General features: G+C 46.7%; 1 protein-coding gene across 6 annotated transcripts in view; it reads left to right on the top strand.

The window, feature by feature from the left end:
- The window catches only part of LOC140075660 (bile salt export pump-like), a 266,222-nt gene that overhangs the window by 12,001 nt on the left and 228,675 nt on the right, over positions 1–25,546 (top strand). For 5 of the 6 annotated variants that reach the window (XM_072121811.1, XM_072121806.1, XM_072121805.1 and 2 more), the window contains 7 exons: positions 10,564–10,735; positions 10,831–10,955; positions 13,530–13,704; positions 22,921–23,034; positions 24,417–24,527; positions 24,707–24,832; positions 25,101–25,304. In XM_072121811.1, coding sequence (XP_071977912.1) covers positions 10,564–10,735; positions 10,831–10,955; positions 13,530–13,704; positions 22,921–23,034; positions 24,417–24,527; positions 24,707–24,832; positions 25,101–25,304 — 1,027 coding nt within the window. The remainder of the gene's footprint in view (positions 1–10,563; positions 10,736–10,830; positions 10,956–13,529; positions 13,705–22,920; positions 23,035–24,416; positions 24,528–24,706; positions 24,833–25,100; positions 25,305–25,546) is intronic. The other variant, XM_072121807.1, reaches the window with a different exon arrangement.

Below are 25,546 nucleotides of genomic sequence, written 5' to 3'. Positions count from 1 at the left end.
TCTGTGGTCTCCCAGCTAACTCCCTAAAACCCATCCAATCTATCCTAACCTAAACTCTGCTGCCCGGCTAATCCCTCTGTCCACTCGATTCAGCTCTGCATCTTCTCTCCACTGATTACCCAAGGCACAGCAGATTCAATTTAAAATACTAACCATGACCTATAAAGCCATCCACAACATGTCCCCTCCATATATCTGTGAACTCATCAGGCAATAATGCCCCACACGTAATCTCTGGTCCTCACAGGACTCTACTACCATCCGCTCTTCTCACAACCAACTCCAGGACTTTTCTCGTGCTTCCCCCATACTCTCTACCAAAATGTGTCAGATTGTCCCCCACTTTCCAAACCTTCAAACGTAACCTGAGAACCCACCCATAATGCACAATAATTGCACCTCTCCCTCACCTCATGTCTCTATCCCCCCATATAGATTGTGAGCCCTTACGGACAGGGTCCTCCTCCTATTTGCCTCCTGATCACTGTAGTTTTGTATTTTGTACTTGCACCTTTTTTTGTCTTAACGTAATGTATGTGAACCCCTTAGTGTAATTAATGGTGCTCTATAAATAAATTAATAATAATAATAATAATAAAAGGTAGATTAGAATTTATTTTAAAAATTGTGTAATAGATGAAAATTAGATTTTACATAGGACAATGGCGCAGCCTAGTTTCTCCCTATGCAGCATCTTCTCAATCTCAAATTAATGTTCTGTTGTTACCTTTTAGCAGTGTCATGTGATCCATCAAGGCCACAGTAGAAGACAGATTTATAGCAAGGATCTTCAAAAATTATTGAACAAGCGTTAATGTAAATATTGGGCCAGATGTATCACTTTTCTGTGCTTAAGTGTAGCTGTTGCTCCTATATTCTGGTGCATCGTTGCGCCTGAATTATTACAAGTTACAAGCATCTGTGATGAGTTGAGTTCCTGCCTCTTATAAATCTCTTTACTTTAGGTGTAGTTTAGGTGCAATGTTAGATCGGGGCACTTAGATGTGATCGTCCTACAAACTCCTCTCTGCTTCTCTCCCACACCCCAGCGTGAAAATGACCCTCACAGCAGAGCCCAGGTGTGTCACACCCAGGGGTGCACCTAGCCTTTCTGCTGCCTGAGGCGAGCTATAAAAAGACGCCCCCCCCCCCCACTCCATATATGTAATATATAAAGGAGTGTCAGGACCAGACCCAATCATATTGGTTTAATGTGAAAATTATACCATATAATACATACAGTGTGCCACCATATACCATATAATACATACAGTGTGCCCCCATATACCATATAATACATACAGTGTACCGCCATATACCATATAATACATACAGTGTGCCACCATATAGTATATAATACATACAGCGTGCCCCCATATACCATATAATACATACAGTGTGCCGCCATATACCATATAATACATACAGCATGCTGCCATATACCATATAATACATACAGCGTGCCCCCATATACCATATAATACATACAGCGTGCCCCCATATACCATATAATACATACAGCATGCCACCATTTACCATATAATACACACAGCGTGCCACCATATACCATATAATACATACAGTGTGCCGCCATATACCATATAATACATACAGCGTGGCGCCATATACCATATAATACATACAGTGTGCCGCCATATACCATATAATACATACAGCGTGGCGCCATATACCATATAATACATACAGCGTGGCACCATATACCATATAATACACACAGCCTGCCACCATATACCATACAATACATACAGTGTGCCACCATATAGTATATAATACATACAGCATGCCGCCATATACCATATAATACATACAGCGTGCCGCCATATAGCATATAATATATACAGCGTGACACCATAAACCATATAATGCATACAGAGTGCCACCATATAATACATACAGCGTGCCACCATATACTATATAAAACATACAGCGTGCCGCCATACACCATATAATACATACAGCGTGCCCCCATATACCATATAATACATACAGTGTGTGCCGCCATATACCATATAATACATACAGCGTGCCGCCATATACCATACCATACATACAGCGTGCCGCCATATAGTATATAATATATACAGCGTGCCTCCATATAATACATACAAATGCTGCCATATACCATACAATACATACAGCGTGCCCCCATATAGTATATAATATATACAGCATGCCGCCATATACCATAAAATACATACAGCGTGCCGCCATATGTTATATTTTACATGGTGGCATGCTGAATGTACACACATGCATACTGACTATACATACAGCAAACACATTTATAAACAGTATATACACCAAATATACACACACACATACATATACCACATACAGAATATACAAATATATATAAACATCCATACTTACATATACATACATACAAAGAAGTTACCTTACCTTTTTTCTTCTTCCATCATTGGCCTTGTCCTCCAGTGTTGGGGTGGGCTTTGCCAGGGAGGTGGGAATCAGTCCGGGGGGAAGGGGGGAAACGGAGCGGGGGGGGGGGAAAGGATCGGAGCCGGGGGGAGGGAAGCGAGCAGGGGGTGGGGAACCGGTGTGGACTTTGGACCGGGGCAGGTACCTTTGCCGGGCAGGTGGATGTGCCGGCCGGCGGGCCGCGAGGGGAAGTGCCGGGCGGCCGGTGGATGTGATGAGCGGACCGCGTGGGAAAGTGCCGGCTGGCGGGATGGTGGATGTGAAGGGCGGGCCGCGAGGGGAAGTTCCGCTGGGTTGATGTGATGCGCGGTCCGCTGGGGAGTGTGCCGGCCAGCGGGCATGTTGATGTGATGGGCGGGCTGCGAGGGGAAATGCCGGTGAGCGGGTGGCTGTGGTGGGCGGGCCGCGGGGGAGTGTGCCGGCCAGCGGGCGTGTTCATGTGATGGGCGGGCCGCGTAGGGAAGTGCCAGCGGGCGGGTTGATGTGAAGGGCAGGTGGCGGCCGGAGAACATGCCGGCAGGAGGGATCCCGACACCGCCCCCTCGTCTAGCAAGAGGCGCGCCGCCTGAGGCGAGAATCTCAACTCGCCTCATGGCAGGTGCGCTCCTGGTCACACCCTGCACCCAGTAATCTCCTCAGCAGGGGCTTCACCTGGAGTGGATTCTCCTGTGCTGATCTTCTGCTGTCCCCGCTGTAAATCTGGCCAGTGTCCTCCTCAGACACTGGTGTGGTCATCCTGCTACATGGGAAAACATCTCTGTCGTATCTGCAAAATTCTACAAACTTCTCTTCTCTCCTGCTCTGAGCTGAGGCTTTTGCAGATTGTTTGTAAATAGAAGGTCATGAACTGTAAATAATGGCTGCAGGCAATATCTGTAGTGTCTGCTGAGCTCTGCTTCTGGGGATAAGTTGCTCTACACAAGAGCTCAGTGTTGCTTCTCGGTTTACGCCACCTTCGGACTGGAATGTTTTTGCATCCCTTTTTGCGCCTGAATGAAAAGTCTAAAATTATGAATATTATTAGACGCAGCAAAACATCTAGATTGGTAGAATAAATGAGGGAAACATGGTAATTTTTGCTGCACCGCTAGTGTTTAGTCGCAAAAATGGCGCAAAAACTGTGAAAAGGTACAAAAACAACAGAAAAAAGAGTGATACATCTGGCCCATTGTCCCTTCTCCCACCCCAATCTATCAAATCTATCAATCTATTGTCTTCTTTTTCATCAATCTATCATTGACCATCTACACATTTTTTGGTTGTGTTTTAGTGACTTTTGGGTGCATTTGTGTATTTGCACAAGTTTTTGTGCCTTTTCACAGTTCTAAAATCAACTTATAAAATTATGATAATGAACCTGAACATCTCTGGGGGTGTTACTTTAACCATTTCATGATGTCTGTTTACAGGCTGTTACATGGTGATTGAGCACTTTCCCCTCCAACAACTGTAACAGCCTGTGTAGCTACAGCGCAGAGGAGCCATTCAGACTCATTTAATTTTAAAAGTTCATTTTAGTGGGAAGGAAGTCATGACTAACAGATATGATAATTTTCCTTTACTTTGAAGCTTGTTAACTTTTCCTACTAAGCATTACCCTACAGACTCCCCACCAATATAATCAGTATCATCTATATGATAACGAATAGAGATGAGCGAACATGCTCGTCCGAGCTTGATGCTCGTTCGAGCATTAGCGTACTCGAAACTGCTCGTTGCTGGGACGAATACTTCGCCCGCTCGAGAAAATGGCAGCTCCCGCCGTTTTGCTTTTTGGCGGCCAGAAACAGAGCCAATCACAAGCCAGGAGACTCTGCACTCCACCCAGCATGACGTGGTACCCTTACACGTCGATAGCAGTGGTTGGCTGGCCAGATCAGGTGACCCTGGGATAGACTAGCCGCTGCCCGCGCTGCTCGGATCATTCTGTGTCTGGATGCCGCTAGGGAGAGAGCTGCTGCTGGTCAGGGAAAGCGTTAGGGTGTTCTATTAGCTTACTGTTAGGCAGGAGTGATTCTCCAAGAACCCAACAGCCCTTCTTAGGGCTACAATAACGTTCTACTTTTTTTTTTTTTTATTTGCATCTAGTACCATTTTGTGAGGAATTAGCAGGGGGACTTGCTACCGTTGTGTTTAAACACCAAAGTGGGAAAATTTAGTAGGGGTTGGATTTCAATTAGGCACAGTCTGCCATTTGTCCTTTTTTATTTTACGTTTATTTTGTTTAATAACTCAGCGTCATCTCATCTGGCATAGTAGTGTGCTTTCATACTTGGCTAGAAAATAGCCATAGGAGAATCCAAACGGCTTACGCCTACAGTAGCGTTATATATTTGATTTCTGGTTGATCTGCTGGTGGCTGTACTTGCTGCAGTGCATCTAGTAGCCAATTGTGAGCAATTTGTAGTGAGACTTGCGACCGCTGTGTTTTGCGCTTAGTGACGCACATATCCATTGCAAAGACCGAAGTGGGAAAATTTAGTAGGGGTTGGATTTCAATTAGGCACAGTCTGCCATTTGTCCTTTTTTATTTTACGTTTATTTTGTTTAATAACTCAGTGTCATCTCATCTGGCATAGTAGTGTGCTTTCATACTTGGCTAGAAAATAGCCATAGCAATAGGATAGCATCGTTTGGTTTTAAAAACTCAAAAACACAAAAAAAAAAAAAAAAATCACAAAAAAAAGTTAAAAAAAAATTAAAGCTATAACTCTCATTTTAAAAATGTTTAACCCGAGGGCTAGGGGTAGAGGACGAGGGCGGGGACGTGGGCGTCCAACTACTGCAGGGGTCAGAGGCCGTGGTCCTGGCCGGGGTGAGACACCACCTGCTTATGAGGGAGCAGGGGAACGCCGCAGAGCTACACTCCCTAGGTTCATGTCTGAAGTTACTGGGACTCGTGGTAGAGCACTGTTGAGGCCAGAACAGTGCGAACAGGTGATGTCGTGGATTGCTGACAATGCTTCGAGCAATTTGTCCACCAGTCAGTCTTCCACGCAGTCCACCCATGTCACCGAAATCGCCACTCCTCCAGCTCCTGCACCTCAGCCTCCTCCCCCCCAGTCTGCCCCCTCCCAGGAAAATTTGGCATTTGAACCGGCATACTCTGAGGAACTGTTTTCTGGACCCTTCCCACAGTCACAAACCACTTGTCCGGTTGCTGCTGAGCAATTTTCCGATGCCCAGGTTTTCCACCAGTCACAGTCTGTGGGTGATGATGACCTTCTTGACGTAGTGGAAGTGTGTAAAGAGGTGTCCGACGATGAGGAGACACGGTTGTCAGACAGTGGGAAAGTTGTTGTCAGGGCAGGAAGTCCGAGGGGGGAGCAGACTGAGGGATCGGAGGATGATGAGGTGACAGACCCAAGCTGGGTTGAGAGGCCGGGTGAACACAGTGCTTCTGAGACGGAGGAGAGTCCTCGACCAGAACAGGTTGGAAGAGGCAGTGGTGGGGCAAGACGGAGAGGCAGGGCCAGAGCTGGTGCATCAGCGCCAAATGTGTCAACTAGTGAAGCTCCCGTGGCGAGGGCTCTTGCGGCGAGGGCTAGATCTTCAGAAGTCTGGAGGTTCTTTAAGGAAACACCGGATGACCGACGGACTGTGGTGTGCAACATTTGCCAAACCAGGCTCAGCAGGGGTTCCACCACTACTAGCTTAACTACCACCAGTATGCGCAGGCATATGAATGCTAAACACCCCACTCAGTGGCAACAAGCCCGTTCACCTCCGGCCGTGCACACCACTGCTCCTTCCCCTGTGTCAGCTGATAGTCAGCCCCCTGCCCAGGACCCTGCCACAAAAACCCCATCGTCGCCTCCACGATCCTCCACAGCATCCACCAGCGTTCAGCTCTCCATACCCCAGACGCTGGAGCGGAAACGCAAATATAGTGCAACCCACCCGCACGCCCAAGCCCTTAATGTGCACATCTCCAGATTGCTTAGCCTGGAGATGCTGCCCTATAGGCTAGTAGAGACCGAGGCCTTTCGCAACCTCATGGCGGCGGCCGCCCCTCGGTATTCGGTCCCCAGCCGCCACTACTTTTCCCGATGTGCCGTCCCAGCCCTGCACCAGCACGTGTCAGACAACATCACCCGTGCCCTGACCAACGCCGTTTCTGACAAGGTCCACCTGACCTCGGACACGTGGACGAGTGCTGCCGGGCAGGGCCACTATATATCGCTGACGGCACATTGGGTTAACTTGGTGGAGGCTGGGACCGAGTCTGACCCTGGGGCTGGTCATATACTGCCGACGCCGAGGATTGCGGGGCCTACCTCGGTCCAGGTGTTTCAGGCCTACTATGCCTCCTCCTCCTCCCACCCCTCCTCCACCTCCTCCTCCGAACTACCATCCGTGGGCACGGCGCCATCAGTCGGTAGCTCTAGGCACAGCAGCAGTGCCGTTGCTAAGCGACAGCAGGCGGTGCTCAAACTGCTGAGCCTAGGCGATAAAAGGCACACTGCCCAAGAGCTATTACAGGGCATCACGGCGCAGACTGATCTGTGGCTGGCACCGCTGAACCTGAAGCCAGGCATGGTTGTGTGTGACAACGGCCGTAACCTGGTGGCGGCTCTGCAACTCGGCAGACTGACACATGTGCCATGCCTGGCCCATGTGTTAAATCTGATAGTTCAGCGTTTCCTCAAGACATACCCCAATCTGTCTGATTTGCTCACGAAGGTGCGCCGCATCTGTGCGCATTTCAGGAAGTCCAGCACAGATGCTGCCACTCTCAGGGCAGCGCAGCGCCGCCTCCAACTGCCCGCTCACCGACTGTTGTGCGACGTGCCCACGAGGTGGAATTCAACACTGACCATGTTATCCAGAGTTTACCAGCAGCGCCGAGCCATTGTAGACTGCCAGATGTCAACTTCCACCAGAACTGGTAGTCAGGTCAGTCAGCTTCCTCAAGTCTACAATGAGGAGTGGACGTGGATGTCTGATATCTGTCAGGTGCTGAGTAACTTTGAGGAGTCAACACAGATGGTCAGTGGCGATGCCGCCATCATCAGCCTCACCATCCCGCTGCTTGGCCTGTTGAAAAACTCTCTGATCAGCATGAAGTCGGAAGCTTTGGGCTCCTCACAAGAGACGGGGGAAGAAGATTCCCTTGTTGATAGCCAAAGCACCCTTAGGTCTGTTTCTCAGCGCATATCGGAGGAGGTGGAGGAGGATGAGGAGGAAGAGGAGGAGAATGTTGGCGAGACACAAGAGGGGACCATTGTTGAGTCCTCCACTGTTCAGCGTGTATGGGCAGAAGAAGAGGATTTGGAGGAGTTGGAGGAGGAGGAAATGGACAGTCAGGCCAGTGAGGGGAGTGAATTCTTACGCGTTGGTACTCTGGCGCATATGGCAGATTTCATGCTAGGCTGCCTATCCCGTGACCCTCGCGTTCAAAGAATTTATTCCAGCACCGATTACTGGGTGTTCACTCTCCTGGACCCACGGTACAAGCAAAATCTTTCCACTCTCATCCCTGGAGAGGAAAGGAGTGTGAGAATGCATGAATACCAGCAGGCCCTGGTGCACAAGCTGAAACAGTATTTCCCTTCTGACAGCGCTAGCGGCAGAGTGCGTAGTTCTGCGGGACAAGTAGCGAGGGAGAGTAGGCAAGCAGGCAGCTTGTCCAGCACTGGCAAGGGTACGCTTTACAAGGCTTTTGCCAGCTTTATGTCACCCCAGCAAGACACTGTCACCTGTCCCCAGTCTCGGCAGAGTAGGGCTGATCTTTACAGAAAGATGGTGAGGGAGTACGTAGCTGACCATACCATCGTCCTAAATGATCACACAGCTCCCTACAACTACTGGGTTTCAAAGCTGGACATGTGGCACGAACTGGCGCTGTACGCCTTGGAGGTTCTTGCCTGCCCTGCCGCTAGCGTCTTGTCCGAGCGGGTTTTCAGTGCAGCTGGTGGCATCATCACCGATAAGCGTACACGCCTGTCGACTGACAGCGCTGACAGGCTGACGCTTATTAAGATGAATAAAGCCTGGATTTCTCCTAATTTCCAATCTCCACCAGGTGAAGGAAGCTCAACCTGAATAATTTATCCACTCCTCCTCCTCCTCATTTTCCTCCTTCTCCTCCTCTTTGTACAGTAAAGCAGAGGAAACTGGCTATTTTTTGACAGGGCCCACTGGCTCTAGCTATAGTACTTTATGCATTTAATTTTTATGGAGGGCCACCGACCCGGTCCTCTGTTTTAAACAATTTTTGGGAGTGCCACATACAGGCACTCAATCTATTCCATTTTTCTGGAGGGCCACCTACCTGCTCCTCTGGTTTGAAAACTTTTTTGGACTGCCACATACAGGCACTCAATCTATTCAATTTTTCTGGAGGGCCACCTACCTGCTCCTCTGGTTTGAAAACTTTTTTGGACTGCCACATACAGGCACTCAATCTATTCCATTTTTCTGGAGGGCCACCTACCTGCTCCTCTGGTTTGAAAACTTTTTTGGACTGCCACATATAGGCACTCAATCTATTCCATTTTTATGGAGGGCCACCTACCTGCTCCTCTGGTTTGAAAACTTTTTTGGACTGCCACATACAGGCACTCAATCTATTCCATTTTACTGGAGGGCCACCTACCTGCTCCTCTGGTTTGAAAACTTTTTTGGACTGCCACATACAGGCACTCAATCTATTCCATTTTTCTGGAGGGCCACCTACCTGCTCCTCTGGTTTGAAAACTTTTTTGGACTGCCACATACAGGCACTCAATCTATTCCATTTTTATGGAGGGCCACCTACCTGCTCCTCTGGTTTGAAAACTTTTTTGGACTGCCACATACAGGCACTCAATCTATTCCATTTTACTGGAGGGCCACCTACCTGCTCCTCTGGTTTGAAAACTTTTTTGGACTGCCACATACAGGCACTCAATCTATTCCATTTTTATGGAGGGCCACCTACCTGCTCCTCTGGTTTGAAAACTTTTTTGGACTGCCACATACAGGCACTATCCAAATTGAATTGTCTCCATAGCAGCCTCCACACGTTGTCTCCATTGCTACCTCCAAAAGTCGTCCATATAGCTGCCTCCATACATCGTCCCTTTATCAAACGAGGTGTGTCAGGCCGAAATTTGGGTTGTTTTCATGGATTCCACATCAAAGTTGTTAACTTTGTCGCCACCCTGCTGTGTTATCCACAAAATACACTGGCAAACTTTTACCATTTACGGATATTATTTCAGCGCTTCTTGCGCATCTGTTTACATTCCCCTCACCCGCCATATCCTAAACTTATAAGAACGCTACTACACTTGATCTTATACAAAAGGTTCTTAGAAGTGCTGTTTGGGGAGTAGCCTAGAGACAGGGGCTTGGATTGGCGAAAGCTCGCCTGGCAGCGGAGCGCCAGCTCCATGCCAAGATCCAACTAACATAGTTTTAACTGCAGTACCTTTAATCTACTACTAGTTCACTGCCTCCATACATGGTCCCCTTATCAAACGAGCTGTGTCAGGCAGAATTTTGGATTGTTTTCATGGCTTCCATGTTAACTTTGTCGCCACCCTGCTGTGTAATCCACAAAATATACTGGCAAACTTTTATCATGTACCGATATTATTTGAGCGCTTCTTGCTCACCTCCTTTGGTCCCTCTCTGCCACCCATTGGTTTGAAGCCTGAGTCCATTTAGGGTATGTCGCCATGACACTCTCTAGCCTGCCACTGCTGCCGCTGCCTCTGCATGCCGTCCCCTATAGTGTCATGGTCAATTATTGCATGTTTTAGATGCTATCTAGCCTCATTCGGTCACTCTGTCATGGCCATGCTGTTCCCCATAATTTTGGCATAATGGTGCGATTAAGCAGCCTCAGAGGCATCCATGCATGCTGCCCCTGCTGTTTCCTGTCCATTTCCGTGGTGTTTCCATCCTTTTCTGAGGTTCCCAGGTGTTTGGCCAAGCTTCCCTGTGCAGAGCCTTGGTCCCCTTGAAAAATGCTCGAGTCTCCCATTGACTTCAATGGGGCTCGTTACTCGAAACGAGCACTCGAGCATCGGGAAAAGTTCGTCTCGAATAACGAGTACCCGAGCATTTTAGTGCTCGCTCATCTCTAATAACGAATCAATGTGTTCTCTAATTTAGCGATATCAACAAAATCAACGATGCCATTGCTGACCAGGTGGGAATGTTCGTCCAGAGATTTACAACATTCATATTCGGCTTCCTTTTGGGATTTGTTAATGGATGGAAGTTGACCTTGGTGATTACCGCTGTGAGCCCGCTCATTGGTGTTGGCGCTGCCCTTATGGCCCTGGTAAGAAATGTTCTGCTACACAGTAGGGACTGACTATTCAATTGATCCTTAAATTTCTTTATGTAAATATTTACCAAATGTATTCTTCATTAAAGGGGGTTGCAAAACTAACAGGAAGAGAATTAAAGGCCTATGCTAAAGCCGGGGCGGTAGCGGATGAAGTTCTATCTGGAATAAGAACTGTAGCAGCATTTGGTGGAGAACTGAAAGAAGTTGAGAGGTTTGTACTGTTGACTCATTATAAGGGAATTAATGGGGGGAAATCATCATTCAGGATTTGTATCTATAAAAAAGAGCTCAGAGCATCTACAGAACGTATCACACTCTGGAGGGCCCAGCGTGGAGGGGGATTATACAAGAAGCTCATTTTATTAGACACTATGGGGCACAATTACTTGTGCATTACCCGAGGTGTGTTGTCTGACGAGAACGTACAACTACTGCAATTTGCTTACATCCCGCTTAGGTCCTACGGAGTTCACCATCTTCTTCCCGGTGTATGTAAGTGCATGTCTTAACCCCTTAATGCCGCAGCATTTTTCACTCTCCACCTTCAAAAATCTATAACTTTTTTATTTTTCCATTTACAGAGCTGTGTGATGGCTTATTTTCTGGGTAACAAATTACACTTCAAAATGGTATTTAATATTCCATGCCGTGTACTGGGAGCGGGAAAAAAATTCCAAATGCAGTGAAATTGGTAAAAAAACTGCATTTGTGCTGTATTCTTGTGGGCTTGGATCTTACGGATTTCACTGAGCGCCCCAAATGACATGTCTACTTTATTCTTTGGGTCGGTACGATTACGGAGATAACAAATTTGTATAGATTTTATAATGTTTTCATACATTTAAAAAAATTAAAACCTCCTGTACAAAAATATTTGGGGGATTTTGCCATCTTCTGGCGCTAAAAACTTTTTTATACTTTGGTGTACGGAGCTGTGGGTGGTGTAGTTTTTTGTGGATTTTGATGATGTTTACAATGTTATAATTTTTAGGACTGTGCGAACTTTTGATCACTTTTTATAGAATTTTTTTTTTTTTTAAATGGCAAAAAAGTGCCATTTTCGACTTTGGGCGTGATTTTCCGTTACGGGGTTAAACGCAGTAAAAAAACTTTATCAGATTTTGATAGATCGGGCATTTTCAGACGCGGTGATACCTAATGTGTGTATGATTTTTACAGTCTCTGGGAGCAATGAACGGCCTTAGTGTAGCCTCATGCTAAGCTAAGACATTGCTGCTCGTGGATGCCCCCCTTGGTAGCAAGTTGATGGGGGCCCCGGGGCACACACATCAGGAGCCCATGTAATAATACGGCCCTGGACATAACCAGTTGATAAGTGAGGTTCCGACTCATGGGAACACCACAATCATGAGAATGGGACCCCCAGCAATCCTGAAAACAAGGGTTTTGTTTTCACTAATTGATGGATCAGCACATATTGTTTGAGCATATGCCCTGCTGCTCAATTCAATAGGAGTGTCAGAAATTACAGAGTGCCATAGATAACTAACCACTGTGCCAGGCAATTTTCTACCCTCCCATACTATTATATGGTGTGGCAGGATGCATGCTGGACCTGTAACATCATCCATTAGTGAGAAGGGACCTCTGTTCTCCAGATTCCTGGGTTCATACCATTGTGGGGTTCCAAGTGCAACACCCCTCCCAATCTCAGAATCCATCTAGTGAGCCTAGTATCAACTCATTCCGAGGATAATGCTAGGAGAACTTAGTGTAATTGTAGCTGTAGATACTGCTTGGAAAAGCAGCAGTTAACTGGTGTGTGTAATTAGCCAATAATCTGTCTGCTGCGTCAGCTGGAGTGTGATTGGAGAGGTGCTACCACCTGACCAAGGGTAGTATAAAAACCTCTGCTGGGTGAGAGCACATGGTCAGAGCAGAGAGTCAGGTCTCAGGTCAGACTGCAGAGTCAGAGTGAAGAGAGAGAGACAGTGTGTGCAGCACACCTTCAGTGCTGTCACAGATACTAATCCCAGGAACTTCTTGTGCCTAAGGCCTACTGCCTGACACACAGAGCGAGTCTGGAGACGCTAGCCCACAGCTGCAGCTTCCACAACCTACAGCTCCACCTCAACCATCCCAGCCTGCATCTACTATCAGGCTATGTGCACCATTCCTGCGGACCACTCTCCATGACCACTCCACCAACCGAAACCTGTTGTTAACAATTTTTGGGCGATTGCCTGCTGTCCAATAAAGAACTGCAAGTTGATTTGCACAATGTTGCCTCCATATGATACCTGGATATGGCTGCTTACCACCACAAGCTTCCCCATCCATTACCCAGGGACTCATCCTACAGACACTCAGAGGTTGCCCCAGGGAGAAACCACTACATCAGCCTCTCCCTCCATTTTTCTTGCACACACCACCTGCTGAAGACCTGCCAGGCTGTAGGTCAGCCCTCCGGTCCCGCCAGCTACTCCGGTGTTCTGGGCCCCGGCTGCCTCCAGGCTCCCAAGACTAGGCTAGGCCCCGGTGGGGGATGTTGCTTTAACAGTTGGTTTCACACAGATCAGCTTGTTATCCCTTATTCTGTGCAAACTTAGTACAACCCCTTCAACTAAATTTGCGTAAACACATGAAATTGAGTAATAATCAAACTGCTGCATGGAAACTGTTTAACATATAATCCTACAAACAATGGACAGTATTACCGAGGACTCGTACAGCCACATGGTAAACTTGTACTCTTCTTAGTAGATTACTATAAGGTTATGATGTTTAATGATTCTCATAATCCTTTTAATGTCCATCTGCACAGATATGACAAGAACCTTGTGTATGCTCAGCGCTGGGGGATAAGGAAAGGAGTTATTATGGGATTATTCACTGGATACAGTTGGTTTATAATATTCATGTCTTACGCATTGGCCTTTTGGTATGGATCCAAACTGGTTCTTGAAGAAGGAGAATATTCACCTGGAAACCTGCTACAGGTAAAATGTTCTTCATGTATGAGTTTTGGAATGGGGAAAATAATGAAAAGTGGTTTATGGGAATGGGCAATACATATACCGGTAGTTGTAGGCGCTTGGACAGAGGTTAAATTATTCTGAGGCCCTCCCTGGGGAAATAGACCTTACTGGACTTCAAATTAGGTTGTCTTTTACTATATCTCTGGCGTCTAGAAAAAAGGTTCAAGCCTGGGCCTACCGAAGGATCCTCCAAATCTCTGGTGGGCCAGTCCAATAACGTAGGTGCTCCACTCATCATCATGGAGAAGGTGTGAATATATATGAATCTCCCCTATAGTGACAGGTGGTGAAAGCCACACAAAAATCCACTGTAGTCACATGACATACACACTGGTATCACTTCTGTAGTGGGTGATTGGCTGCTGTGTGGTCACATGATGTTGTCACTGCCAAAATATCACTGCTGGATCGGAGAGAAGCAATATCATGATTTCTAACATTTTCTGATGCACTTTTACATCCCGTTTACTGATCATAGTCCATCACATAGATTTTTTATTCATTCTGGGACGTCTTTGTACGAATCACATTATCATATTAAGCAGCTTATTCATTTATTGATTGGATTCAGGAACTTGGGGTTGAATGATGATAGAGATGATTCATAGTAGATCGATTGGTGCTTTATACCCAGCACACCTATCCTGTTGTTAGAAGAAGCTGCTGCGTTTGGATTTTTTTATAATTAACCAAGCACATGGTCGTACACTGCATAGGGGCGGTTTTTTTTTTAAATTTTTTTGTTATTATTCTTTATTTGGCATAACAGAGAATAGAAATACATTACATTAAAAGCTTTTGTATAAAAGGAAGATAGGGGCTGTTTTTCACTTGATAGGAATAACCTGCAAATGACTGATGGATGTAACATTACTGGACTCATCGGAGCTCCTTAACTGTTTCATAAAACCAGGTGTCAGGCCCCCGCCATTCTTCTTAGGGTTGGGATATGCCTTTAAGCACAACCAAATAATGCATTCCAGATAAATGTAAATTTCATGGAGACTTGAAATGGAATGGATAAAACTGGGAATGATATTTAGAGATGAGCGAACATGCTCGTCCGAGCTTGATGCTCGTTCGAGCATTAGCGTACTCGAAACTGCTCGTTGCTCGGACGAATACTTCGCCCGCTCGAGAAAATGGCAGCTCCCGCCGTTTTGCTTTTTGGCGGCCAGAAACAGAGCCAATCACAAGCCAGGAGACTCTGCACTCCACCCAGCATGACGTGGTACCCTTACACGTCGATAGCAGTGGTTGGCTGGCCAGATCAGGTGACCCTGGGATAGACTAGCCGCTGCCCGCGCTGCTCGGATCATTCTGTGTCTGGATGCCGCTAGGGAGAGAGCTGCTGCGGGTCAGGGAAAGCGTTAGGGTGTTCTATTAGCTTACTGTTAGGCAGGAGTGATTCTCCAAGAACCCAACAGCCCTTCTTAGGGCTACAATAACGTTCTACTTTTTTTTTTTTTTATTTGCATCTAGTACCATTTTGTGAGGAATTAGCAGGGGGACTTGCTACCGTTGTGTTTAGCTCTTAGTGGCACACATATCCACCTCAAACACCAAAGTGGGAAAATTTAGTAGGGGTTGGATTTCAATTAGGCACAGTCTGCCATTTTTCCTTTTTTATTTTACGTTTATTTTGTTTAATAACTCAGTGTCATCTCATCTGGCATAGTAGTGTGCTTTCATACTTGGCTAGAAAATAGCCATAGGAGAATCCAAACGGCTTACGCCTACAGTAGCGTTATATATTTGATTTCTGGTTGATCTGCTGGTGGCTGTACTTGCTGCAGTGCATCTACTAGCCAATTGTGAGCAATTTGTAGTGAGACTTGCGACCGCTGTGTTTTGCGCTTAGTGACGCACATATCCATTGCAAAGACCGAAGTGGGAAAATTTAGTAGGGGTTGGATTTCAATTAGGCACAGTCTGCCATTTGTCCTTTTTTATTTTACGTTTATTTTGTTTAATAACTCAGCGTCATCTCATCTGGCATAGTAGTGTGCTTTCATACTTGGCTAGAAAATAGCCATAGGAGAATCCAAACGGCTTACGCCTACAGTAGCGTTATATATTTGATTTCTGGTTGATCTGCTGGTGGCTGTACTTGCTGCAGTGCATCTACTAGCCAATTGTGAGCAATTTGTAGTGAGACTTGCGACCGCTGTGTTTTGCGCTTAGTGACGCACATATCCATTGCAAAGACCGAAGTGGGAAAATTTAGTAGGGGTTGGATTTCAATTAGGCACAGTCTGCCATTTGTCCTTTTTTATTTTACGTTTATTTTGTTTAATAACTCAGTGTCATCTCATCTGGCATAGTAGTGTGCTTTCATACTTGGCTAGAAAATAGCCATAGGAGAATCCAAACGGCTTACGCCTACAGTAGCGTTATATATTTGATTTCTGGTTGATCTGCTGGTGGCTGTACTTGCTGCAGTGCATCTACTAGCCAATTGTGAGCAATTTGTAGTGAGACTTGCGACCGCTGTGTTTTGCGCTTAGTGACGCACATATCCATTGCAAAGACCGAAGTGGGAAAATTTAGTAGGGGTTGGATTTCAATTAGGCACAGTCTGCCATTTGTCCTTTTTTATTTTACGTTTATTTTGTTTAATAACTCAGCGTCATCTCATCTGGCATAGTAGTGTGCTTTCATACTTGGCTAGAAAATAGCCATAGGAGAATCCAAACGGCTTACGCCTACAGTAGCGTTATATATTTGATTTCTGGTTGATCTGCTGGTGGCTGTACTTGCTGCAGTGCATCTACTAGCCAATTGTGAGCAATTTGTAGTGAGACTTGCGACCGCTGTGTTTTGCGCTTAGTGACGCACATATCCATTGCAAAGACCGAAGTGGGAAAATTTAGTAGGGGTTGGATTTCAATTAGGCACAGTCTGCCATTTGTCCTTTTTTATTTTACGTTTATTTTGTTTAATAACTCAGCGTCATCTCATCTGGCATAGTAGTGTGCTTTCATACTTGGCTAGAAAATAGCCATAGGAGAATCCAAACGGCTTACGCCTACAGTAGCGTTATATATTTGATTTCTGGTTGATCTGCTGGTGGCTGTACTTGCTGCAGTGCATCTACTAGCCAATTGTGAGCAATTTGTAGTGAGACTTGCGACCGCTGTGTTTTGCGCTTAGTGACGCACATATCCATTGCAAAGACCGAAGTGGGAAAATTTAGTAGGGGTTGGATTTCAATTAGGCACAGTCTGCCATTTGTCCTTTTTTATTTTACGTTTATTTTGTTTAATAACTCAGTGTCATCTCATCTGGCATAGTAGTGTGCTTTCATACTTGGCTAGAAAATAGCCATAGCAATAGGATAGCATCGTTTGGTTTTAAAAACTCAAAAACACAAAAAAAAAAAAAACACAAAAAAAAGTTAAAAAAAAATTAAAGCTATAACTCTCATTTTAAAAATGTTTAACCCGAGGGCTAGGGGTAGAGGACGAGGGCGGGGACGTGGGCGTCCAACTACTGCAGGGGTCAGAGGCCGTGGTCCTGGCCGGGGTGAGACACCACCTGCTTATGAGGGAGCAGGGGAACGCCGCAGAGCTACACTCCCTAGGTTCATGTCTGAAGTTACTGGGACTCGTGGTAGAGCACTGTTGAGGCCAGAACAGTGCGAACAGGTGATGTTGTGGATTGCTGACAATGCTTCGAGCAATTTGTCCACCAGTCAGTCTTCCACGCAGTCCACCCATGTCACCGAAATCGCCACTCCTCCAGCTCCTGCACCTCAGCCTCCTCCCCCCCAGTCTGCCCCCTCCCAGGAAAATTTGGCATTTGAACCGGCATACTCTGAGGAACTGTTTTCTGGACCCTTCCCACAGTCACAAACCACTTGTCCGGTTGCTGCTGAGCAATTTTCCGATGCCCAGGTTTTCCACCAGTCACAGTCTGTGGGTGATGATGACCTTCTTGACGTAGTGGAAGTGTGTAAAGAGGTGTCCGACGATGAGGAGACACGGTTGTCAGACAGTGGGAAAGTTGTTGTCAGGGCAGGAAGTCCGAGGGGGGAGCAGACTGAGGGATCGGAGGATGATGAGGTGACAGACCCAAGCTGGGTTGAGAGGCCGGGTGAACACAGTGCTTCTGAGACGGAGGAGAGTCCTCGACCAGAACAGGTTGGAAGAGGCAGTGGTGGGGCCAGACGGAGAGGCAGGGCCAGAGCTGGTGCATCAGCGCCAAATGTGTCAACTAGTGAAGCTCCCGTGGCGAGGGCTCTTGCGGCGAGGGCTAGATCTTCAGAAGTCTGGAGGTTCTTTAAGGAAACACCGGATGACCGACGGACTGTGGTGTGCAACATTTGCCAAACCAGGCTCAGCAGGGGTTCCACCACTACTAGCTTAACTACCACCAGTATGCGCAGGCATATGAATGCTAAACACCCCACTCAGTGGCAACAAGCCCGTTCACCTCCGGCCGTGCACACCACTGCTCCTTCCCCTGTGTCAGCTGATAGTCAGCCCCCTGCCCAGGACCCTGCCACAAAAACCCCATCGTCGCCTCCACGATCCTCCACAGCATCCACCAGCGTTCAGCTCTCCATACCCCAGACGCAAATATAGTGCAACCCACCCGCACGCCCAAGCCCTTAATGTGCACATCTCCAGATTGCTTAGCCTGGAGATGCTGCCCTATAAGCTAGTAGAGACCGAGGCCTTTCGCAACCTCATGGCGGCGGCCGCCCCTCGGTATTCGGTCCCCAGCCGCCACTACTTTTCCCGATGTGCCGTCCCAGCCCTGCACCAGCACGTGTCAGACAACATCACCCGTGCCCTGACCAACGCCGTTTCTGACAAGGTCCACCTGACCACGGACACGTGGACGAGTGCTGCCGGGCAGGGCCACTATATATCGCTGACGGCACATTGGGTTAACTTGGTGGAGGCTGGGACCGAGTCTGACCCTGGGGCTGGTCATATACTGCCGACGCCGAGGATTGCGGGGCCTACCTCGGTCCAGGTGTTTCAGGCCTACTATGCCTCCTCCTCCTCCCACCCCTCCTCCACCTCCTCCTCCGAACTACCATCCGTGGGCACGGCGCCATCAGTCGGTAGCTCTAGGCACAGCAGCAGTGCCGTTGCTAAGCGACAGCAGGCGGTGCTCAAACTGCTGAGCCTAGGCGATAAAAGGCACACCGCCCAAGAGCTATTACAGGGCATCACGGCGCAGACTGATCTGTGGCTGGCACCGCTGAACCTGAAGCCAGGCATGGTTGTGTGTGACAACGGCCGTAACCTGGTGGCGGCTCTGCAACTCGGCAGACTGACACATGTGCCATGCCTGGCCCATGTGTTAAATCTGATAGTTCAGCGTTTCCTCAAGACATACCCCAATCTGTCAGATTTGCTCACGAAGGTGCGCCGCATCTGTGCGCATTTCAGGAAGTCCAGCACAGATGCTGCCACTCTCAGGGCAGCGCAGCGCCGCCTCCAACTGCCCGCTCACCGACTGTTGTGCGACGTGCCCACGAGGTGGAATTCAACACTGACCATGTTATCCAGAGTTTACCAGCAGCGCCGAGCCATTGTAGACTGCCAGATGTCAACTTCCACCAGAACTGGTAGTCAGGTCAGTCAGCTTCCTCAAGTCTACAATGAGGAGTGGACGTGGATGTCTGATATCTGTCAGGTGCTGAGTAACTTTGAGGAGTCAACACAGATGGTCAGTGGCGATGCCGCCATCATCAGCCTCACCATCCCGCTGCTTGGCCTGTTGAAAAACTCTCTGATCAGCATGAAGTCGGAAGCTTTGCGCTCGTCACAAGAGACGGGGGAAGAAGATTCCCTTGTTGATAGCCAAAGCACCCTTAGGTCTGTTTCTCAGCGCATATCGGAGGAGGTGGACGTGGAGGAGGATGAGGAGGAAGAGGAGGAGAATGTTGGCGAGACACAAGAGGGGACCATTGTTGAGTCCTTCACTGTTCAGCGTGTATGGGCAGAAGAAGAGGAGTTGGAGGAGGAGGAAATGGACAGTCAGGCCAGTGAGGGGAGTGAATTCTTACGCGTTGGTACTCTGGCGCATATGGCAGATTTCATGCTAGGCTGCCTATCCCGTGACCCTCGCGTTCAAAGAATTTATTCCAGCACCGATTACTGGGTGTTCACTCTCCTGGACCCACGGTACAAGCAAAATCTTTCCACTCTCATCCCTGCAGAGGAAAGGAGTGTGAGAATGCATGAATACCAGCAGGCCCTGGTTCACAAGCTGAAACAGTATTTCCCTTCTGACAGCGCTAGCGGCAGAGTGCGTAGTTCTGCGGGACAAGTAGCGAGGGAGAGTAGGCGAGCAGGCAGCTTGTCCAGCACTGGCAAGGGTACGCTTTACAAGGCTTTTGCCAGCTTTATGTCACCCCAGCAAGACACTGTCACCTGTCCCCAGTCTCGGCAGAGTAGAGCTGATCTTTACAGAAAGATGGTGAGGGAGTACGTAGCTGACCATACCATCGTCCTAAATGATCACACAGCTCCCTACAACTACTGGGTTTCAAAGCTGGACATGTGGCACGAACTGGCGCTGTACGCCTTGGAGGTTCTTGCCTGCCCTGCCGCTAGCGTCTTGTCCGAGCGGGTTTTCAGTGCAGCTGGTGGCATCATCACCGATAAGCGTACACGCCTGTCGACTGACAGCGCTGACAGGCTGACGCTTATTAAGATGAATAAAGCCTGGATTTCTCATAATTTCCAATCTCCACCAGGTGAAGGAAGCTCAACCTGAATAATTTATCCACTCCTCCTTATTTTCCTCCTTCTCCTCCTCTTTGTACAGTAAAGCAGAGGAAACTGGCTATTTTTTGACAGGGCCCACTGGCTCTAGCTATAGTACTTTATGCATTTAATTTTTCTGGAGGGCCACCTACCCGGTCCTCTGTTTTAAACAATTTTTGGGAGTGCCACATACAGGCACTCAATCTATTCAATTTTTCTGGAGGGCCACCTACCCGGTCCTCTGTTTTAAACAATTTTTGGGAGTGCCACATACAGGCACTCAATCTATTCAATTTTTCTGGAGGGCCACCTACCCGGTCCTCTGTTTTAAACAATTTTTGGGAGTGCCACATACAGGCACTCAATCTATTCAATTTTTCTGGAGGGCCACCTACCCGGTCCTCTGTTTTAAACAATTTTTGGGAGTGCCACATACAGGCACTCAATCTATTCAATTTTTCTGGAGGGCCACCTACCTGCTCCTCTGGTTTGAAAAGTTTTTTGGACTGCCACATACAGGCACTCAATCTATTCCATTTTACTGGAGGGCCACCTACCTGCTCCTCTGGTTTGAAAAGTTTTTTGGACTGCCACATACAGGCACTCAATCTATTCAATTTTTCTGGAGGGCCACCTACCCGCTCCTCTGGTTTGAAAACTTTTTTGGACTGCCACATACAGGCACTCAATCTATTCCATTTTACTGGAGGGCCACCTACCTGCTCCTCTGGTTTGAAAACTTTTTTGGACTGCCACATACAGGCCCTCAATCTATTTCATTTTTCTGGAGGGCCACCTACCCGCTCCTCTGGTTTGAAAACTTTTTTGGACTGCCACATACAGGCACTCAATCTATTTCATTTTTCTGGAGGGCCACCTACCTGCTCCTCTGGTTTGAAAACTTTTTTGGACTGCCACATACAGGCACTATCCAAATTAAATTGTCTCCATAGCAGCCTCCACACGTTGTCTCCATTGCTACCTCCAAAAGTCGTCCATATAGCTGCCTCCATACATCGTCCCCTTATCAAACGAGGTGTGTCAGGCAGAAATTTGGGTTGTTTTCATGGATTCCACATCAAAGTTGTTAACTTTGTCGCCACCCTGCTGTGTTATCCACAAAATATACTGGCAAACTTTTATCATTTACCAATATTATTTCTGCGCTTCTTGCGCATCTGTTTACATTCCCCTCACCCGGCATATCCTAAACTTATAAGAACGCTACTACACTTGATCTTATACAAAAGGTTCTTAGAAGTGCTGTTTGGGGAGTAGCCTAGAGACAGGGGCTTGGATTGGCGAAAGCTCGCCTGGCAGCGGAGCGCCAGCTCCATGCGCATCATGCGCTTCTTGCGCATCTGTTTACATTCCCCTCACCCGCCATATCCCAAACTTATAAGAACGCTACTACACTTGATCTTATACAAAAGGTTCTTAGAAGTGCTGTTTGGGGAGTAGCCTAGAGACAGGGGCTTGGATTGGCGAAAGCTCGCCTGGCAGCGGAGCGCCAGCTCCATGCCAAGATCCAACTAACATAGTTTTAACTGCAGCACCTTTAATCTACTACTAGTTCACTGCCTCCATACATGGTCCCCTTATCAAACGAGCTGTGTCAGGCAGAATTTTGGGTTGTTTTCATGGCTTCCATGTTAACTTTGTCGCCACCCTGCTGTGTAATCCACAAAATATACTGGCAAACTTTTATCATGTACCGATATTATTTGAGCGCTTCTTGCTCACCTCCTTTGGTTCCTCTCTGCCACCCATTGGTTTGAAGCCTGAGTCCATTTAGAGTATGTCGCCATGCCACTCTCTAGCCTGCCGCTGCTGCCGCTGCCTCTGCATGCCGTCCCCTATAGTGTCAGGGTCAATTATTGGATGTTTTACATGCTATCTAGCTTCATTCTGTCACTCTGTCATGGCCATGCTGTTGCCCATAGTTTTGGCATAATGGTGCGATTAAGCAGCCTCAGAGGCATCCATGCATGCTGCCCCTGCTGTTTCCTGTCCATTTCCGTGGTGTTTCCATCCTTTTCTGAGGTTCCCAGGTGTTTGGCCAAGCTTCCCTGTGCAGAGCCTTGGTCCCCTTGAAAAATGCTCGAGTCTCCCATTGACTTCAATGGGGCTCGTTATTCGAGACGAGCACTCGAGCATCGGGAAAAGTTCGTCTCGAATAACGAGTACCCGAGCATTTTAGTGCTCGCTCATCTCTAATGATATTACAAGAATATCTTTACAACGGCAATCATTATAAATAGATATTTGCAAATTACTGTATTACCCGGAAGATTATTATGTTAAGGAATTCTAAGGAATTTTTCTACCTTCAGATATAAATCTGAAATTTGAATTATTTTTTCCGGAGTCACTTTGTGGAATTTGTAAGAACAGCAGCCTATCTGCAGTACGGCTATTAATAATGTCACATCACTATTTTATGTTCTAGGTGTTTTTTGGGGTGTTGCTCGGGGCTCTGAGTCTTGGCCAAGCGTCTCCTTGCCTTCAGGCTTTTGCATCAGGACGTGGCGCGGCCACAAATATATTTGAAACCATCGATAAAGTAAGTTCCCCTCCTGTGTTCCTCCTCATAGATTGTAAGCTCTTGTGAGCAGGGCCCTCACTCCTATAGTTCCATATAACAATGTTATTACTCTGTAATGTCTTGTATTGTTTGTACTTGCAGAATAGGATGGCGCTGTATAAATAAAAATATATCTTATTATTATTAGGTTTAGCTAAATGATGCTGAATTGTTACAGAAATCCTCACTTTGGGGCTCATTTACTAAGGGTCTGAATGCCGCACTTTCGTCGGGGGGTTTTGGCGCATGCGATCGGATTGTAATGCATCGGCGCCGGCTTTCACCCGACAGAAATCGGGGGCATGGCCGTAGGAGAACCCGACGGATTCTGAAAAAACGTGGAATTTAAAAAAGAATTTGTGTCGCAAGATCAGCACTCACATGCACCGGGACGAAGAACGTGAACTCCGGCGGATCTCAGCGCAGCAGCGACACCTGCTGGATATCGGGCACACGACCTTAGTGAATGCCGCCAGACCCGAATCTTCGTCGGACAACACGCGACAGTAAGTAAATGTACCCCATTGTAGTGTAATGAAGATGTGGTATTTAAATGTGACAACAAGCTCTGTCCATTTGTCACAAAAACTAGAGGATCAACGTTACCGGTGTATTTGTCAGTGGTTCCAATCTTCAATTTCACCGAATTTAATGTAGAATTGACTTCTGTTTCACCCCTTTTACCAGGTTTTCCGCACTTTTGTGTTCTCATTTTTCATGGCCCTACTTTCACATGATAATATTGGAGGCCAATATAGCTAAAAAATACAGTGGACTCTGTATGGAGAGGGCTCAGTCCGTCAGCCCTTTCCATAATCTCCTTCAAGTATAGTTAACATAATTTTACATTGGCCAGTCATGAAGATGTAAATGAAAGGGACTTTCTTTCCTATAAAGGAAAAATCAAAATCAAAGTAGCTGAGAATAATAGTAGGGTACAGGCAGTCCCCGGGTTACATACAAGATAGGGTCTGTAGGTTTGTTCTTAAGTTGAGTTTGTATGTAAGTCGGAACCGTACACTTTATAATTGTAAACCCGGTCAAAATTTTTTTGGTTTCTGTTACAATTGGATTTTAAAAATGTTGGGTTGTCATAAGAACCAGGAGTAACAAAAATCTTCATTACAGATGCCTGTGATAACTGTTACAGCTGTTTATTGTAGCCTAGGGCTAAAGTACAGGAAATTACCAATATCCAGAGGTCCGTTTGTAACTAGGGGTCGTATGTAAGTCAGGGACCACCTGTATTTATTTTTTTTATCTGGGGGGTGCGGGTGCATAATCATGTCATTATCCAATTCTGGATTATTTATCTAGATGTAGATATCAGTGCGTGAAACCAATGTACATGAATTTTGCAGGTGCCAACAATTGACTGCATGTCCGAAGTCGGCAACAAGCTGGACAAGGTCAAGGGAGACATAGAATTTCATAACATTTCTTTCCATTATCCATCCCGACCAAAGGTCAAGGTACGATGACCTCCTATACTTAGATTAGCATTAACTGTGTCTCAGGTTCGGCACAATTTGTTTCCCTCTAACTCTTTATGGAAACCCCCTTAATTTTTATTTTTTAACCTATTATGACCCATTTAAATACAAACAAGAAAACGCCTTTAAAATACTTGATATGTTATATTTTTGCTCAGATTTTAGACAAATTAAACATGAATATCAAGTCTGGAGAGACTACAGCATTTGTTGGACCCAGTGGAGCTGGAAAAAGCACCACAATTCAACTCATTCAACGCTTCTATGACCCTGATGAAGGAATGGTGAGTGCTATAGGGTACTACAGGCTTGTGGTGCACAACTTTACCAGGGGGAGGCTTCAATAGTTCAATGTTTCCATTGTGGTGGCTCTACAATATGAATATTTCACAGTGGTGCCCATTACAGGAGTGCAGCTATGTTTTCATCCTTGTTCAGCATCATCAATTATGTAAGTGTTATCAAATAATGTATTTTCTATATCAGTGCCTTATGGTTTTCCAGATCTCTTCTTCTAAGGCACGGCTCTGATTACTATTTTGGATGTAATAGGTCACCTTGGACGGACATGACATCCGCTCTTTAAACATCCAGTGGCTGCGCTCTCTCATTGGTATAGTGGAGCAGGAGCCGGTCCTGTTCGCTACAACAATTGCAGAGAATATCCGTTTCGGCAACGACAGCGCAACTATGGATGACATCATCAAAGCAGCAAAGGAAGCCAATGCCTACAACTTCATCATGGACTTGCCACAGGTTAGATTTGTTGTGTGCAAATTCCATTGAGGTATTTCCTGACTTTGATTTTTATTGATATACCTTAGTATGTACTCTATTATGAGGTAGGTGCCTATGGCAAATTAACTTTGTAATCAAGTAATTTTCTTATGTTACTCATAATAGTGAGTAACTATTTTTGTGTCTTTCTAAAGGCAAATCTCAAATTCACAAATGGGCATCTGCCTACATTTGCCTTAATATTAATCCTGGATCATTGA

This window comes from Engystomops pustulosus, chromosome 8, assembly GCF_040894005.1.
Source record: "Engystomops pustulosus chromosome 8, aEngPut4.maternal, whole genome shotgun sequence".
In the NCBI taxonomy this organism is placed as follows: domain Eukaryota; kingdom Metazoa; phylum Chordata; class Amphibia; order Anura; family Leptodactylidae; genus Engystomops; species Engystomops pustulosus.
The sequence above is the reverse complement of the archived record's forward strand: the minus strand, read 5'-3'. Positions and strand labels throughout refer to the sequence as shown.